This window comes from Glandiceps talaboti, chromosome 21 (genome assembly GCF_964340395.1).
Source record: "Glandiceps talaboti chromosome 21, keGlaTala1.1, whole genome shotgun sequence".
Lineage (NCBI taxonomy): Eukaryota > Metazoa > Hemichordata > Enteropneusta > Spengelidae > Glandiceps > Glandiceps talaboti.
In genome coordinates, this window is record NC_135569.1 from 11,910,538 (window position 1) to 11,926,743 (window position 16,206).

A 16,206-nucleotide genomic window follows, 5' to 3' on the forward strand; every position below is an offset into this window, starting at 1 on the left:
AGACTCTTTAAGAGTCACTTTGAAAAACTACATTAACAAACTTTGTAGGACTCAAACGCTTTGTCATCATCAATACACACACCAACTTATGTGAGATGTGGATAACGCATCCTTGAAACACTGCCTAATTATTGAAAATTATTCACGATGCAAATTACTCGTGAAAACTCAATGCTACACTAACCAGCTTTGTAAGACACATGTGCTTTGTTGTCATCAATGTATACACCAGATCACGTGACATTTGAAGCATGCTTTGAACAAGAATTGCCTAATTACCGAAAATCATTAATTATGGCAAATGTCTATTAAAGTCAACATGTTTGATAGGATACCGGCGTTTTGTTATCATTAATGTATACATAAAATTCTATATGACAGTACTAGCCATTTCATTGTGAACATGTATTGTTTTATGAACCTTTGTTTATTACGCTTTCATTAGTGTTCGGACAGTGTCATTTCCAGATCTTTCCAGGAATTTTTCCATATTTCCTGTTCATGATAGACAGGGTTCCAAAACCATATAGCGCATCCAATGTACCAACAAATTAATGACCGTGTCAAAATATACCTGTAAGGGTCAGACTCTATAATTTTGGGTGAAACGTTTGAAGGTCTGCATGGAGCTAGTGGAGTACCCTAGTGGAGTACCCTCATTACTCTCCATCCATCTACTATCTTTGCGTGCACGTCATGAATTTGCATGAAGTCCAGTTGTCAGTTCATTAGTACGTTCCAAAGTTGAAGAACCTTTCACTTTATGATCTTTCTGAGGAGAGCAATCACGTGACTATGGGGTTACCCTGCACTAGATTACATAATGGCGTCACCTACGACTGAAACGATCAGTGGTCTGGAATGTTTTCGTTATGATGGCGTCCCGATATCTTCGAGGTTTGTCAACGCAAGTAACATCGATGCTTTAGAGACGTTTGAAGTCCGTGAAGACGACGTGTGGGTCGCGTCGTACTCAAGAACGGGTTGGTAGACATATTGTTCAAGCTCCGATATGCATGTACCTTCAATATTTAAACTTGTTTTGACCTCTGCCATCTACAGCTTAGACCTAATGATAATTGTTTGGTTCCGGTTACTTGAACCCGCCTAGTTTTTCACTGCAGCCCCGAAAAAAATCTACCTTTTAGCATATTCGGAACCACAAAATTGTTTTAGGACTTAGTGCCCACAATGCATTGTGCCGTACGTAGTGTCGATGTTATCACACAGTACACGAAGAGAGTGTCCTTGACCCGAGATTTCAACTCGCAGGACATCTCACTATCACTCGAGACACGACAATTATATGTCTGTATGCTATTGGAATGTTGTCTCTTTTGCATATATATATATATATATATATATATATATATATATATATATATATATATATATATATATATATATATATATATATATATATATATATATATATATATATATATATATATATATATATAATATGCATAATTATGATTTCCCGGTTATCAAGCGTTATGAACCCCTCAAAGTTACCAGGACGTTATTTTGATGTGTACTATTTATTAGGACAAAGTGATAACTTGAAAGTTCCGAATACATACAGTATTTGGTGTGAAATTTGTTTTCTGTTTTAAAAAATCGTGATTGTGATACTGTTAACAACAGTAAAGACGGAATAAACCAGTTCAGAATCGCATTGATTAAACTAGGTCACATGAGGGGGGGGGTGTCAAATAATGGCAAGATACCAATTATTGATTGCTTTACCTTATCCCACGTGACACTACGGACACAGCCAGACTAAGGCATGAATAAATGTAGTTCTCAAGTGTTTTGTTTGAATAAAGGGCAAAAACAAACCGCTTTTAAGTTTGCCTGTCTATAGTGTGCAGATTAAGTAAAGTTGCAACAAGAGTAGATCTGATAAATTAACATTTGTTATCCCGTCCTATAAGTTCATCGATTGATATCGTTTACGTGAATTCCAGGTAGTCACTGGGTGAGAAATATCCTATACAATATAGTGAACTGTGAGAAACCAGAAGTAGCCCTACCTGTGGACGACTTGGCTCCATTTGCAGAATTTACCGAATTATCAACAGGTGACAAATATTTACGTTATCTTGGTATCACAATAGTCAGGTAAAGTATATCACTTCACAAAATTGTTAGGATGATCGAGTTCAAAATTTTGATAATTTTTGGAATTGCGAAATCTCATTCTGTTCAGGCTAGGCTTTTGTTCGATCAATCATGTCTCAGCTACCCACGAACAAATTAAATACTTAACTATATATCGCAGTTGATATGAAATTGTTCTCTTCATGGTTACAGGAATGGTATGTCTGTCAAACCACTTGTAAATAAGTTTTGCTTGAAATTCTTGCATATTAATTAGTCTAATTACCATAATTACTAGGTGTTGATAACCTCACATGTCTACGTAGCCTTGATAGCACGATAGCGAGGTGGAGAATAATTTGGTTACTGGAAGAGGTCACTGTGAGGATTCTTTAAATTTAGACAAGTTTTCTACCTTTGAAGATGGTTTACAACAAACTAACATCTGTAATTACATTTGTAGGACAGCCTCGACATGTACAGCTTACAGCTGCCCCTAGATCAAAGCGCCGAATTATTGGCACTCATTTATATGCATCTATGTTACCAAGGCAACTATTTGAAAGGAAGGGAAAGGTAAGATGCTCAATACAACCGATACAAGTTTAACAACATTATGACCTTGAAGTAAATTTCAGGTTCGTTCTCAGACTGATAAAATTAGACTTTTTTTTTTTTTTTTTTTTTTTTTTTTCCAAAAGAAAAAATATAAGATAAAGATAAAATTAGACTTAGCTATAGACTTACAGACACCGTTGTGGACTGCCTGTGGTATACATCCATTGCTATATTTGCATATATTTTCTTTGTGATGTGCTAAAGACACCTCATATACTGATCACAGATTTAGTCGTTAGCGGCGCTCTTGTCTCACTCAAATATCACGGTATTCTTTTGAGAGTGATTCAGACACCCTGACTTGACCGTATTTTATACAATGACAACACCATTACACTATTTCCTAATTTCCTGTCTCTTACTTTAACAGGTTATATATCTCCTAAGAAACCCCAAAGATGTCGCTTTGTCTTTTTATCACTTCATCGCTGTGGAAGAAGAAGAAACATTCGTTGAATTCGCTGAGAATTTTCTTGATGGAGAATGTACGTGTTTATACCCATTTTAATATGTACAAATCACTTCCTATACCTACAATAACACATGTTTTAAAAAATTTCGACCGTTTTGTAATTTACTGCGCTACGAGCATGGACTTTATGCGATATTGTTTCACGACCTTTTTCCAATTCAAAATCCTAAGTATTGTCTTATTATCACTTTCTACCTTTGAAAGAAGAAGATGCATTTCTAGATTTGGCTGAGAATTGTCTTGATGACGAAGGTATGTGTTCACGCAGTTTATTTACATTTCAGAATTGTTTTCTATTTTCTTGATGGCAAAGGTATGTATTTATACAGTTTATTTACATTTCACGATAGTTGACTTTCCATTGTCGTATATACTAGTACACTTTCACATTATTTTCTTTTCAGTGCCGTTCGGTTCGTATATTGATAATATTATATCATGGTGGCATAAGAAAGATCTGTGCAACTTTTACCTTCTTAATTTCGAAGATCTTAAGTTGGTAAGTAAAATGGCTCCCAAATGCAATCTTGCCATCGCATATTGCTGAAATAAAAACATTAAATGCATGACAACAAATACAATATTGCTGAATATATTTGAAGATTTGGAACAAGTTAGTACTGTATTAAACATAGGGTATCCATTGGTACAGGTATTAAAAGTTCAAATTTCGGCATTTGCAGTGCGGCAGTCGTCTCATTTACACACACGCGTCTCGGGGTCCCATTCAAGGAAAACGTAGCCAGTAACTAGGCACGTATAAGCAAAGCTTTGTTTCTGAACTGTTATTTAAAGTGGCCATATGAATTTTTATTTTATAAAACAATTTCATCAAGGTTTCTTATTTAAAAAAAAAACAACTTATGGGGTGAGATTAGATGAGATTATATCAGATTATAATAGACTAGATTTGATATCACAGAGAAGGTTTTGTTATCTTTGGAGATATGCAATATTGCCAGTTATTGGTTAGATGTATATTCACTTGTGTTTGTTATTGCAGTTATGAGTTTGTTTTTTCTTTACTCCAGCTGTGTAACAGTGTAACTAAAATATCAATTTTGTTTGTATGATAATATATAAAATCTATAAAATTATCAAACCATAATAAACCATTATTTAAATATAGTATACATACCGTTTCTCTTCAAAAATGAAAAATATTGTGAAATGTTCTTTCACTTCTTTTATCTAAGAATGTGGACAGTGGCATCAGGGAGTTGGCAGCCGAACTGAATGTTACTTTGTCTGATTCTGATGTAGAAACAGTGAAGACACGTTGTTCTATGGAAGCTATGAAAAAGAAAGCAGAAGTAATGAGAAATGCTGGCAAGATAGACCCTAACGTTAAAGTGTACAGAAAAGGTTAGCCTAGTGGATTTCGACCAACATCCTTAAGCAAATTCTTAGCCTTGGGTTTTCAGCGGTTTACTTTAATATCACACCACCAGTGGTCTGAGCTTTAATGAAGAATTTATCAGGAAACTGAGTCTTACTCTTTTTAATCTACCCACTGTCTGATGACGTCAGTGGCGTCATCACGTGGACAGGGTCAGCCAATCAGAAAAGAATAGAATTCATGATGACTTAGCTGTATCTAAATGGAGTTGAACCGTTGCTGTGTGAACTCATAAACTAATTTTAGGAATGCAAAACCGTTAGCACAAGATTTAATGTGTACGTGAGACTCTAAGTCGAAATCTGTCAGCTTAAACGTGATAGGCCGGCCAAGAAAATGTCAGGCAAGACATTCTGTACCACCTTTTTATTCAAGTTATATGACCTTCGAAAGGAAATATGGCATAAGTGAATATTTTAGGTTATTGTACAGGAAGTGTTTGTATTAGCTCGCGCAGCGGCTCAATGACTAGTACACATGCGCGTCCTATACTATGTGATGAGCCAACGCTTCAAAACGCAATGCGCATGCAAAGTATTTGTTGATAGATTAGATCATTTGAATATAAAATTTACATACTGAGCTGGGTGATACTAGGAGGAAATAAAGACAGGAATCCATGGCATATAAATCATATTATCAATATGTCATTCTGTGGACTTTTTTCATTTTTTCAATAAGCCTTTCCAAAATTTGCCATGGTGGCGCTGTACTTCCTGTCTGTGTGTACCTTGGGGTATACATGGTATAGGTTTCTCGGTAAATCGTTGTTGAAGAATCTGGGGTAAGAGCCAGGAAAACTTGGGTAAATGACATTAAGAACCTTTTATTTACTTGTAATTTGCAGGAGTTTTGGGAATCTCAAACGGTGAGAAATGTTGATGTTTATGTTTGTCGAGAAATTCAGGAAGGTTTGTCTTCCCAATGGTACAGTGAAGTGTGTTCCTTTTTATAAGTTGTCTTTGTACCGTGAGTACAAATGTTCTTTGGAGACGGACAGATACTTACGGTCAATCAAATTTCTAGTCATATGCAAATGCTTGCTAGGTTTCGCTGTTCGTCACATTTCCTGCGCATAGAGACAGACAGAAAACATGATGGCATTGAACAAAAACAGAAACTATGTTTATTGTGCGATTCAAATGAAGTCGAAGATGAATATCATTTTTATTAGTATGTCCATTTTTCAATAACCATAGGGAAAAATATATCTCTAGATTTTACTTTGATTCTCCGTCTGTACAGAACTTTGTCGATTAACTTTCTTCTAACAATGTAGATACACTACTACAGTATTCTTATTTCATGCCATGAAACTACATAAAGAAGTTAACAGCGTTATGTAACAGTTTCATTGCCTTTTCAATACTGCTTTACTGTAATATTGGTATATTGTATCTATGGACCGATGGCCTCCGAATACGGAATAAATAGACCAAAATTCATATTTACGAGGATATATGTTATTATGTGTGTTTTTCTTTATGAATGTGCCATCATGGCATTTTTTCAGATATGAACACATGGGATACTTGCCGGGTAGGAGGCGCTCAATTACCCGTGCATGACATGCATGAAAAGTAGTACTGCCTTAAACTGATAATTTGCAAGACAAGCTTGCATTTTGAAATCTGTCTGAATGTGTAAAACACATTTGCAACATTGCCATCCTTATAAATGTTTCCTCAGGGTGTTATAGACACTTTACCACTTAAAGCAATATTGGCGTGTGCACCGTTGCATTGGGAAGTTTTTTGTCCACCACACATCAAGACAAATTGCATTCAGATCTCCATTTCCAGATGCCATTAAGCTTCATCTGTTTTGTTTTGTTTTGTACAATAAATTACATGTAATATCGTATAACGTGAACATTATTGCATCACCTGTGTTTCTGTGTTTAAACACATTATTTGTGGCTGAATACACGATAAATGAAATCAAATCGATTTTGGGTCCGCACCCTAAATTCAGCGCCCTCAATGGCAATCACAATTTCAATCTGCTTCTGTACTGCTTATGAATAACATCAACCACTGATTAACATGTACAATATCTAATTATTGGTTTTCAGTGAATATATTGTGGCTGTCTGATCGAAAAGGATACTCAAGTTACAACCAATACAGTTTATTTAATATGGTTCCAGATTCAAAACCAAGCTTTCGCTCAAGATTTAAACTTGCCACTAGACTACCTTCAGACACAATGTCTTCTTATAAGTAATTGACCAATTTTGATGAATATATCTTTGGTTATTTAAATGAAAAAATCTCCAGTTGCATCTTGGGTACCTTTAATACACAGTTCTAACTTGGTTGAATTGCAACATAGGCAACATATAGTGTTTTGTCAGTGGTTGAAATTTAAATATTTTGATGTCGCTATCGCCAACCTTAAACGATGGACTCTGCTGTATGAAGTAGAGCGTGTGAGGTACGACGCATGTGTATAAACGGAGCGAATGTCACGTGTTTATGACGTAAACTACCAGTATGCATGATCAAGTTATGTTGGCGTAAAGGAAAAGGGTCGTATATTTTAACAACAGTATGGACTTGCTTTCAGACATATAGTATAATACTAAGTAATAATATTTCTTATGTAAATGATTAACGCTGTTCATTACACTAATTGGGTTTCATATTGACCTCATAATAACACAAAAAAAACATGTACACATCAATTACTCACGTCAATAAAATATGACTGTTCATCAAATTTTTGATGAAAAGGAAATAACAATTGTACTCAGATGTTAAGAAAACACTTCTCAATAGCTTACAATAGTGTCTCTAGAAATTGAGGGTGGGACATATTATTCATATTCGTATATTCGTATCTTATTCTAACAGGTAATGGTATGTGTGTATGTATGTATGTATATATATATACATACACTGACTTCAACTGAAAATGGGGCCTCAGTTCCTTCTTCTGAAAATTGGGCCTCAGTGACTGACCTTATCTCTTTCATTAAGTGCGAATTCTTTCACTTGTGAACAGTTACCCAAATATCGTATTGAAACAAGTTCACGATGAAAAGGATTTTTTGTTACCTGCCGGCCTTGCTAGTGATAGACTTACAGCTTAACACGTCTTTTTGTGAAGTCATGTTATTGCGTTGCCGAAGTGTGACCGGAAATACCCGAAAACACCCGAAGTAAATCATACGGGAAAACTACTGAAAAACTGTCATTTTTTAAGAATTACACAACTATTTCTTTGACTTTTGTATACCATAATGCTTTTATTGTTTATCATTGTAGCGAAGGTCAACATCAGCTTTTAGAATCACTTTTCATTTAGTCACAATATGTATCAAGTGGAACATATGTTCCTAATCATGATAGGCGAAACTAGCAGTTAATTAAATAGACTTTTAAATGACATGAATTATTAAAAAAGTAGGTGGTCTCAGAGATGAAATACTTTGCTGATGAGAAAATTCAATTCATTGGAATATTAGCAATTAATGTCCTGTATTCAGTAGTTCCACAAAAACATGCCGACACAGTGAATTCACAAATTTATGAAATTAAGCGAAGATAAATGTGCTAATGATCTTCACTGACAACGTTTTTCCTTGGGATTAGTTGATTGGAAACTACTACCAAACCAGAGAGACAATAAAGATTCAATTTGGCAGCACAATGTTTTTTATGCCTCACATAAGGTTTCCTTGTTACAAATTAGATATCTTGCTGCGTATTTGAAACTCTATAGCCTTTCTGGGTTAATAGTAACTCTCTAGTTCCACCTTCCAAAAAACATTGTGTACTCCAGTAGCCCGATCAAGCAGAACCAGTCCTATACACTAATTTATATGCAAATGACCAATATGTAAATATTGATGAAATATGAATGAGTGAATAGGCATATTCCTGGCAGCTGATCATTTTACCTAAAGGAATGTGTAATGATAGACATTATATTGATGTCTGCCTAACTTGCATCTGTAAAATTCTTTGATGGAATTTTTCTTTCTTGTTTGTATGCAAATTACACTATATGCAGACAATTCCCATGAATATAGTTAAGCGAGTTGTGGGATGTTTATCTGAGTATGTGTGCAAAACGTTTTCATCCATCACCTCGTCGCCTAGTAACCATACGACGGCAGCGCACGCCATCTTTCTAGATAGAATTCATCACACCAGGCGATGTCTGTTTGTGATTACCGTGCGTAGTTTCGAGGTAAGTTACGTACAATTCCGTATTTGATAACAGTAATACCGATAGTGAATGTAGGTTTTAGGTCAACACCTGTTTGGAAATGTTAAGGTAAATTTGTCTTAATATCATCGACTTTGGTGTTTTTTTTCGATGAAAATTTTACGTACGGCCGTAAGTTCATGATACAGGGTTTGGACAGGATGGTGAGTACTCGAGACACGTATATAAATGGACTGAAAAGACTTTGCAATTCCAATTACTATAAAACGTCGAGGATTGACGAGTCACGATAATAGGCAAAAGTTACATTTGCAAAGAACGTACAAAAGTATGTATGTATGTATGTATGTATGTATGTATGTATGTATGTATGTATGTATGTATATATATATATATATATATATAGTTTTGGTAGTACTGGAACTCTTTCTTGGGTGTAACTCGGAGTTTCACGCATATTGCGATCATCAGATGTATATATATATATGTATATGTATACATACATACATGCATGTATGTATGTATGTATGTATATAAGTGCATGCGTGTGTGTGTGTGTGTGTGTGTGTGTACGTACGTGCGTACGTGTACACGTACGTTAGTGTGTGGGTAAGTGGTTGAGTAGGTATGTAATGTATGTGGAGAGGAGAAACTCTTCACTTAAAGACTCCTTACACATGATGGAGATGTACTCTCGTTATCTTAAATTACTGTAGTTCATATGCTCTCCACAAATGTACGAAATGAATAAATTTGGTTAGTCAGCTTCTTCAAAGCCTTAACACTTTTAATTTACATACTACGCTTTTAACGCTAATGAAGTTTCGGCAAATAAATTATGTTTTAATGATCTGCCAAACACTGTGGTAGCTGTCAATTTCATCATAAATTGATTATTCCTCGGCCCCATGCTAGCTACATACATTAGTATAATACAGTCTAAGTCTTCATATTTAACTAGTTAGCACATACTTGAAAGCACATTAATATCACAGCAAAATAATATACGAGTAAATATAATAGCATGTACTTAATAGGGGTAAAATTAAAGTATGTGCGTATGTATGTATGTATGTATGTATGTATGTATGTATGTATGTATGTATGTATGTATGTATGTATGTATGTATGTATGTATGTCTGTCTGTCTGTCTGTCTGTCTGTCTGTCTGTATGTATGTATGTATGTATGTATGTATGTATGTATGTATGTATGTATGTATGTATGTATGTATGTATGTATGTATGTATGTATGTATGTATGTATGTATGTATGTATGCATGCACCTTCATTAGAGTGTTATTGTATGCATTATATATTGACATAATGGTTTAAGTGTTCACGTTGTAATTGGTTTCAATTTCAGGTTACAGATTGATTTGTAGACACAACAATAACATAAGACAGACTAGATGAATGATATTAAGGTGAGGACGTAATATTTGTATATTGGACTAAATATATCCAACCACAAATTCTCCGTTTCTAACACTTTTACTACTGCCTGTTATTTAGTGTCACGGATTGATAGTAACTATCAAGAATTCATCATTTGTCTTTTCTAGAACTTTACAGTGGCCATATGGATGAGGATTGGGTATTTATTTTTTATTTTTTATTTATAGAACCATTTTATCATGGCTTCCAACGTGAAAAACAACGTGACACAACATATACCAAGTCCTCGTTTGTACTTCAGTTATTTGCAAAAGCATAATAAATGTCTAAAATGTTTGTTACAATTTTTTTTTACATATTTGTTTGGCTATTTGCAATGTATTAAGTGACAAACACAGACTTGGACAATGTTGTTTCACATTGATTTTTCAAGTAGGAAGCCATGATCAAATTGTGTTAAAAATGAAAAATCCAAATTAAATATCAAATCCTCATCAATATGGCCACTTTAATATGTGTATACAATGGCGCTGTATGTGTTAGTAATATTGCTGCCATCGCCTTCCTCTCCACAACAGCTGGAGTCTGATATCTATCGATATATGAAAACAAAAATAATGCAAGCTGACATAGAAAAAACTAATATGTCCACTGTTATTTTTTCAAAGTGTTTGTTAAAGGCGTTCAAGACAAATATCCAAATTTGGTTAAATAATATAACCCGGAATGGCACCTTATCCATTCACAGGTAATAACAGACCCAGAGGAAGGGGGCCCATCATGGGCTTATCAAGTACCCGTATGTCAACCTGGATTAGAAGAGTTGATACACATTGATGAACTCGTGGTTCACCATCAAATGGAACTAGTAGAAGGTAAGGCTTCAATAACCCTGTTATCCATACAATGCTATGGGCAGTGGCTAACCATTCGCCAAATATCCATTCATCTCCATATCAATCCGTCATTGTATATTCACATAGGCGATTGAATATGCACACACACAGCTAGACGCATGCAAAAACCAACCAACCAAACATACATACATACATACATACATACATACATACATACATACATACATACATACGGCATCTATGTAACACATTCTTATATCAACATGTATGTTTCTCTTACAGTGTCTTCTGGGTGGGAAACAGAGAAGAGTATCAAAGTAAAGAACCGTACTGGACAAGAACTGTACATTGCCTATGAAGGTAATACAAGAGCTTACATACCGTTTTTAAAGTGATATGTAAAGAAATACATTATTGATGATATGCAAACAATTAACTGAATTGTTAATGGTTTCATAACACAATTTCATCTATTGTTTGCCATAGCTCAGATCCCTGTGGACATTTTCTTTCATGGTATGTGGTTTGAGAAATACAGTGCATTTCTGCTGTACTAGAACGTTTCCATGGTACTTCAGATTTTTACCTCTAAGATGTAATTATGATCGAAGTTTCAGTTAACATCATACTCGAATAGTTTAATCTTTTTGTAAAAAAAAAAGCTTACAAACTTGGCTTGTGCCACTTTCATGTTCACGACGGATTTAAGTCCCTGGTTTCTTTTTTCAACAGATTCAGGAATGTGTAATGCTCAATTATGTGGAGTAAATAGAGCATTTGTTATACAAATAACAGATAACATCAATCAGGTAATATTACTATTAATGTTATATTCTGAATTTCTAATTTTATGTTCTTAATATGATATCGATTTATTTTCATTTCAGCTTATAAAATACTGAATTAAAATATATACTTTGTTTCAACCTGTGTGGGGTTTCCTAAGCTAATTCCTAAAGATCAAGTGATTCTTTTTACAATGTGGAAACGCAATAGTGACCTTTTTTTTAGTTATATTAGTGCATCTGCTGCATGAGCGAAGACCAGGGTAACATGTTCACAAGGCAATCACACAGTGTCCTACCTCTTTCCTCATTCATAAGTACGTCATACAGCTGGGATGACCGGGGCAGAATCAAGGTTCAAATCTTGTCCAAGGACTTAAGCCATTTATAAACAAATAACAGCACTGTGGCTTGAACCATCAACCTGCAGATTCCAAGCTGGGACCTCAGACCACTATAGTGGTCTGAGCTGGGATCTATAATCGTTCGACTATGATGATTCCACAGTACGATTGTTTACTTGGGCACGTTACATGCCTCAATTTCGGTTAATTAATCATTATCAAATTTTTCATCAAGTTTTCCAATGATTTAGGGCTGTACGTGGCACACGCTGAGTTTATAAACGTTTTACTCATTCAAGTGGAAATACTTACATAAAACCTTTATTTTTGATGAAACAGGAAGTCATTCGCGTAATCAGAAAATCAAAATGTGGTGCTGGTTGTTGTTGGTGTACCAGCATTAATTGTTGTGGATTCGAGGTCAAAGTTGAATCACCCATCGGCACAGTTGTTGGGTACGTCAGACAGTTGTAAGTATGACCAAGTAAATTGCTTAAAGGTTTGATCTCATTAGCATATCAGTAACATTTCAAGCACTACTTTTATTCCTAAATCTTCTAATTTATATATTTCATTATAAGCATGCTTTTATAGTTACACATTTATTTCGAAAAATCAAGATAAAATTAAAGATATCAATAACAAACTACATCAATGTTTATACTTGATTTGTGATGGGACATACGTTACTCTCGATTGACACATGATGCCCTACAAGATGGCCGCGGTGATTAAAGACCCGGATGTGATGACGTCATAGATACGATAAGAATTGAATGAAGGAGTACTATCTTCCTATCTTCTATAATTATTTCAAAATAGACTTATGTAAACTGTTATGTATATCATTGGTATTAGTTCCTACTCTCGATTGACACATGATGCCCTACAAGATGACTGCTGTGATTAAATAACCGGATGTGATGATGACAATAAATGTGATAAAAGACTGAATGAAGGCGTACCATCTTCTATAAACATTTCTAAAGATTTATATTCAAAAAAATAGAATTATGTAAACGACTATGATGCATATTATGGGTCAACTTTATAACCAATAACCAACGTGTAACCTAAGAATTTTGTCTAGCAACTCAAAGGCCCCTTAGGTCACTCAAAATTCCTTGTCTGAGCGAAGAAAAAAATGGCGAATAGTATATAATTACGATCCTTATGAGCCACTGGGTTGAACAGTGATAATAGAAAATATACCGGCTGTACGCAAACTTGAAGAAACGTATTGACTATATGAAATAATGAAGACTGAGAATTTCACTTCAATATGTTCCTTACAGGCGGAGCCTCTGGAAACCACATTATACTATCCTCGACGCAACTCGTGAGAAAGTGTTGTCAATAAGTGGACCATGTTCATTGAAGCACTATCTTTGCACCAAAGGCAATAACGACTTCAAGGTAAAGTTAAAACAAGTTTCTGTCTTTATACGACATTCAAACTGGACTTGAAATCATACGATATCATTTTATTTATGTATACAAGAATGTAGTTGCAGTCGGGCCTAACTATTCTTTTTACCCTTGACAACTATATAGTGATTTTATCTGTTTCTTTACATGGCACACGTTTCATAACCTCGCAGTCCCTTCGGTTATCTCGGGTCTCTTTACTATCAGTTTTATAAGAAATACGCAGTCAAATATTGTGTCATATGCTCATTCTCTCAACATTATTTGGAGAATAGACTCAAACTCTCCAATGGGGAACTTACATCAATACAACCATTAAATAGAATAGGAGAAGACATAATCATTGAAAATTATTGACCTGTTCTTGTTTCGTAGATCTTTGGCTTGGACACCGGAAGTTCAGTCGGAAGGATTTCCAAGCGATGCGATGTACTTCCGGGTGAAAAATCAACAGATGCTGACATGTTTGGAATTACCTGTAAGTTTGGTATTATCATATAAAAGTATTTATTACATTACTTATTATACACAAGCCGTGCCTTGCCATTGTTTCTGATAAGAAACACCCGGGAAACTTATTGGCCATCCGAAGTAATTATATGGTACATGCGCAATATGTGCCAAAAAGTAGTACCTGGTCAAAATTGCGATTTTGGCAAATGTTATGATAGTGCAACTTGATGTAAATTAGCATTACAAATGTAATATTTATCCCAGTCATAGAAACGTTGAGTCGGCATATAATATGACATTACCCCCTAATGTGGGTATCATGCCTTCGGAGCTCCACAAACGCCATGTTTGGACAGTAATAATTGATCCTTTTTTGTCACCTTTGTTGTAATTTCACCTTTAAATCAAACCAATTTAAAGTGGCCATATGGATGAGGATTGGGTATTTATTATGGATTTTTAATTTATAAAACAATGTTATCATGGCTGCTTACTTGAAAAATCAATGTGAAAAACATAGACCTGTCTGTGTTGGTAACTCAATAAATTGTAACACATCAATAAATATAAAATCCAAAAGAAATACCTAATCCTCATCCATATGGTCACTATGAAAATGTAACTTAATTTAAACAATATGCAATAAAAGATGTCATATTAACTTGCTTCTTTAAATTTCTTCTCTTGCAGTTCCCATTGATCTTGATGTAAAGGTTAAAGCGACACTCCTTGGAGCAAGTTTTCTCATTGTGAGTGGTTACATATATGTTATACAGGGCAAGAATATATATTAGTATACGCTAGGTCTGCTGCAGCTAGCATTAGCGGGTCTTTTCCTGGCTAGTAAAATTAAAAAAAAAAAAAGAGAGGAAAAAATGAAATCATATAAGTGAATCAATAAGTAGGCCTTTCGTGTTTGTACATAATTTGTGGAATCTGCATATGTGTGTGTCTCTGTCTGTCTGTCTGTCTGTCTGTGTGTCTGTCTGTCTGTCTGTCTGTCTCCCTCCCCCCTCTCTCTCTCCCTCTCTCCCCCCCTCTCTCTCTCTCTCCCTCTCTCTCTCTCTCTCTCTCTCTCTCTCTCTCTCTCTCTCTCTCTCTCTCTCTCTCTCTCTCAGTTTAACAGATATTGAATACTCTTTTGTATTGCAGGACATGATGTTTTTCGAACAGCAGAGCAACATGAATGTCGACACCAATGACTAAATATATGCGGAAGAAGAAAAAGAATGACCTTAAATCACGAATTTACAGGTTACTGCATAAAACCGTTCAAATACATGAATTTTTTCACACAACGATTTCATTTTATGGTATTAATGATATTTTTAATTTACCTCAAGAATGGTATTTTTTGTAGTGATATGTATATGAATATTTTCTGTAAATTAACATTTGCAATGTCCAGGTACCTACAGCATTGTTTTGTACGAACATCTTGCTAGTTGTTTTCACTGCAGAAGATTTAAGCTCAAAGAATGTGTAAAATGTGCAAACACAAGACATACACAAACATTTCCGTTTGAAATACTAAATATAGAGGCTAAAAATTCACACCATATTATATACTAATATATATATATATATATATATATATATATATATATATATATATATATATATATATATATATATATATATATATATATATATATATATATAATGATGTTATTTTCCAATATTTGTGCTAGTTCAGCTGAAGCATAGTACGTATGTGACAAAACGTTCATTACTCATCTTTGACTCGTAGTGACAAGGCATATGTCCCTCAGCTGAATGAAGAAAAATATTGACGAATAATATCTAAATCACCCTTGACATGTACTGACAAGTTAACGTGACATTTGGATAAAGTCGATAATTCTTAATAGTCTGTATTCCATTCTAACAATTTTACTCAAATATTATTTGCCATTGTCAAGGTCTGTGAAAAAAATTGGATCACTGTTGAAAGCTGTAAAAGGGACTAGGCAATCCCACTATCACCATGACCCCCTCTCCCACCAAACACAGAAAGTGATAGAAATAGAGGTAAATAAAGACATCTAGCCGCAGATTTTATCAGATTGGAGACTAGGGTACATAACTAAGAAAGCCCAGATGGATCTATAAATTCAAAATTCACAAATCACAATTCAAAATTCAGATGTCAAAATTTTAGATTCAATAACCC

At 34.7% G+C, this 16,206-nt stretch overlaps 2 protein-coding genes and 1 long non-coding RNA gene across 3 annotated transcripts; all 3 read left to right on the forward strand.

Annotated features, from left to right (window-relative positions):
* Positions 1–823: 823 nt before the first annotated feature.
* LOC144451220 (sulfotransferase 6B1-like) lies at positions 824–6,042 on the forward strand. The gene is made up of 6 exons (XM_078142021.1): positions 824–983; positions 1,971–2,084; positions 2,567–2,679; positions 3,092–3,206; positions 3,598–3,692; positions 4,390–6,042. Exons 1-6 carry the CDS (start codon positions 824–826, stop codon positions 4,561–4,563), a joined length of 771 nt encoding a protein of 256 aa, XP_077998147.1. The 3' UTR covers positions 4,564–6,042.
* Positions 6,043–8,722: 2,680 nt separating this feature from the next.
* On the forward strand, positions 8,723–12,468 carry LOC144451221 (phospholipid scramblase 1-like). The gene is made up of 6 exons (XM_078142022.1): positions 8,723–8,789; positions 10,135–10,195; positions 10,915–11,041; positions 11,306–11,383; positions 11,756–11,832; positions 12,388–12,468. The coding sequence occupies exons 2-6, from the start codon at positions 10,181–10,183 to the stop codon at positions 12,466–12,468; spliced, it is 378 nt and encodes a 125-aa protein (XP_077998148.1). The 5' UTR covers positions 8,723–8,789; positions 10,135–10,180.
* A 126-nt stretch (positions 12,469–12,594) lies between these two features.
* LOC144451848 (uncharacterized) lies at positions 12,595–14,043 on the forward strand. The gene is made up of 3 exons (XR_013482308.1): positions 12,595–12,622; positions 13,448–13,568; positions 13,956–14,043. It is a non-coding gene; the product is annotated as an uncharacterized LOC144451848 (long non-coding RNA).
* The last annotated feature ends 2,163 nt before the right edge of the window (positions 14,044–16,206 follow it).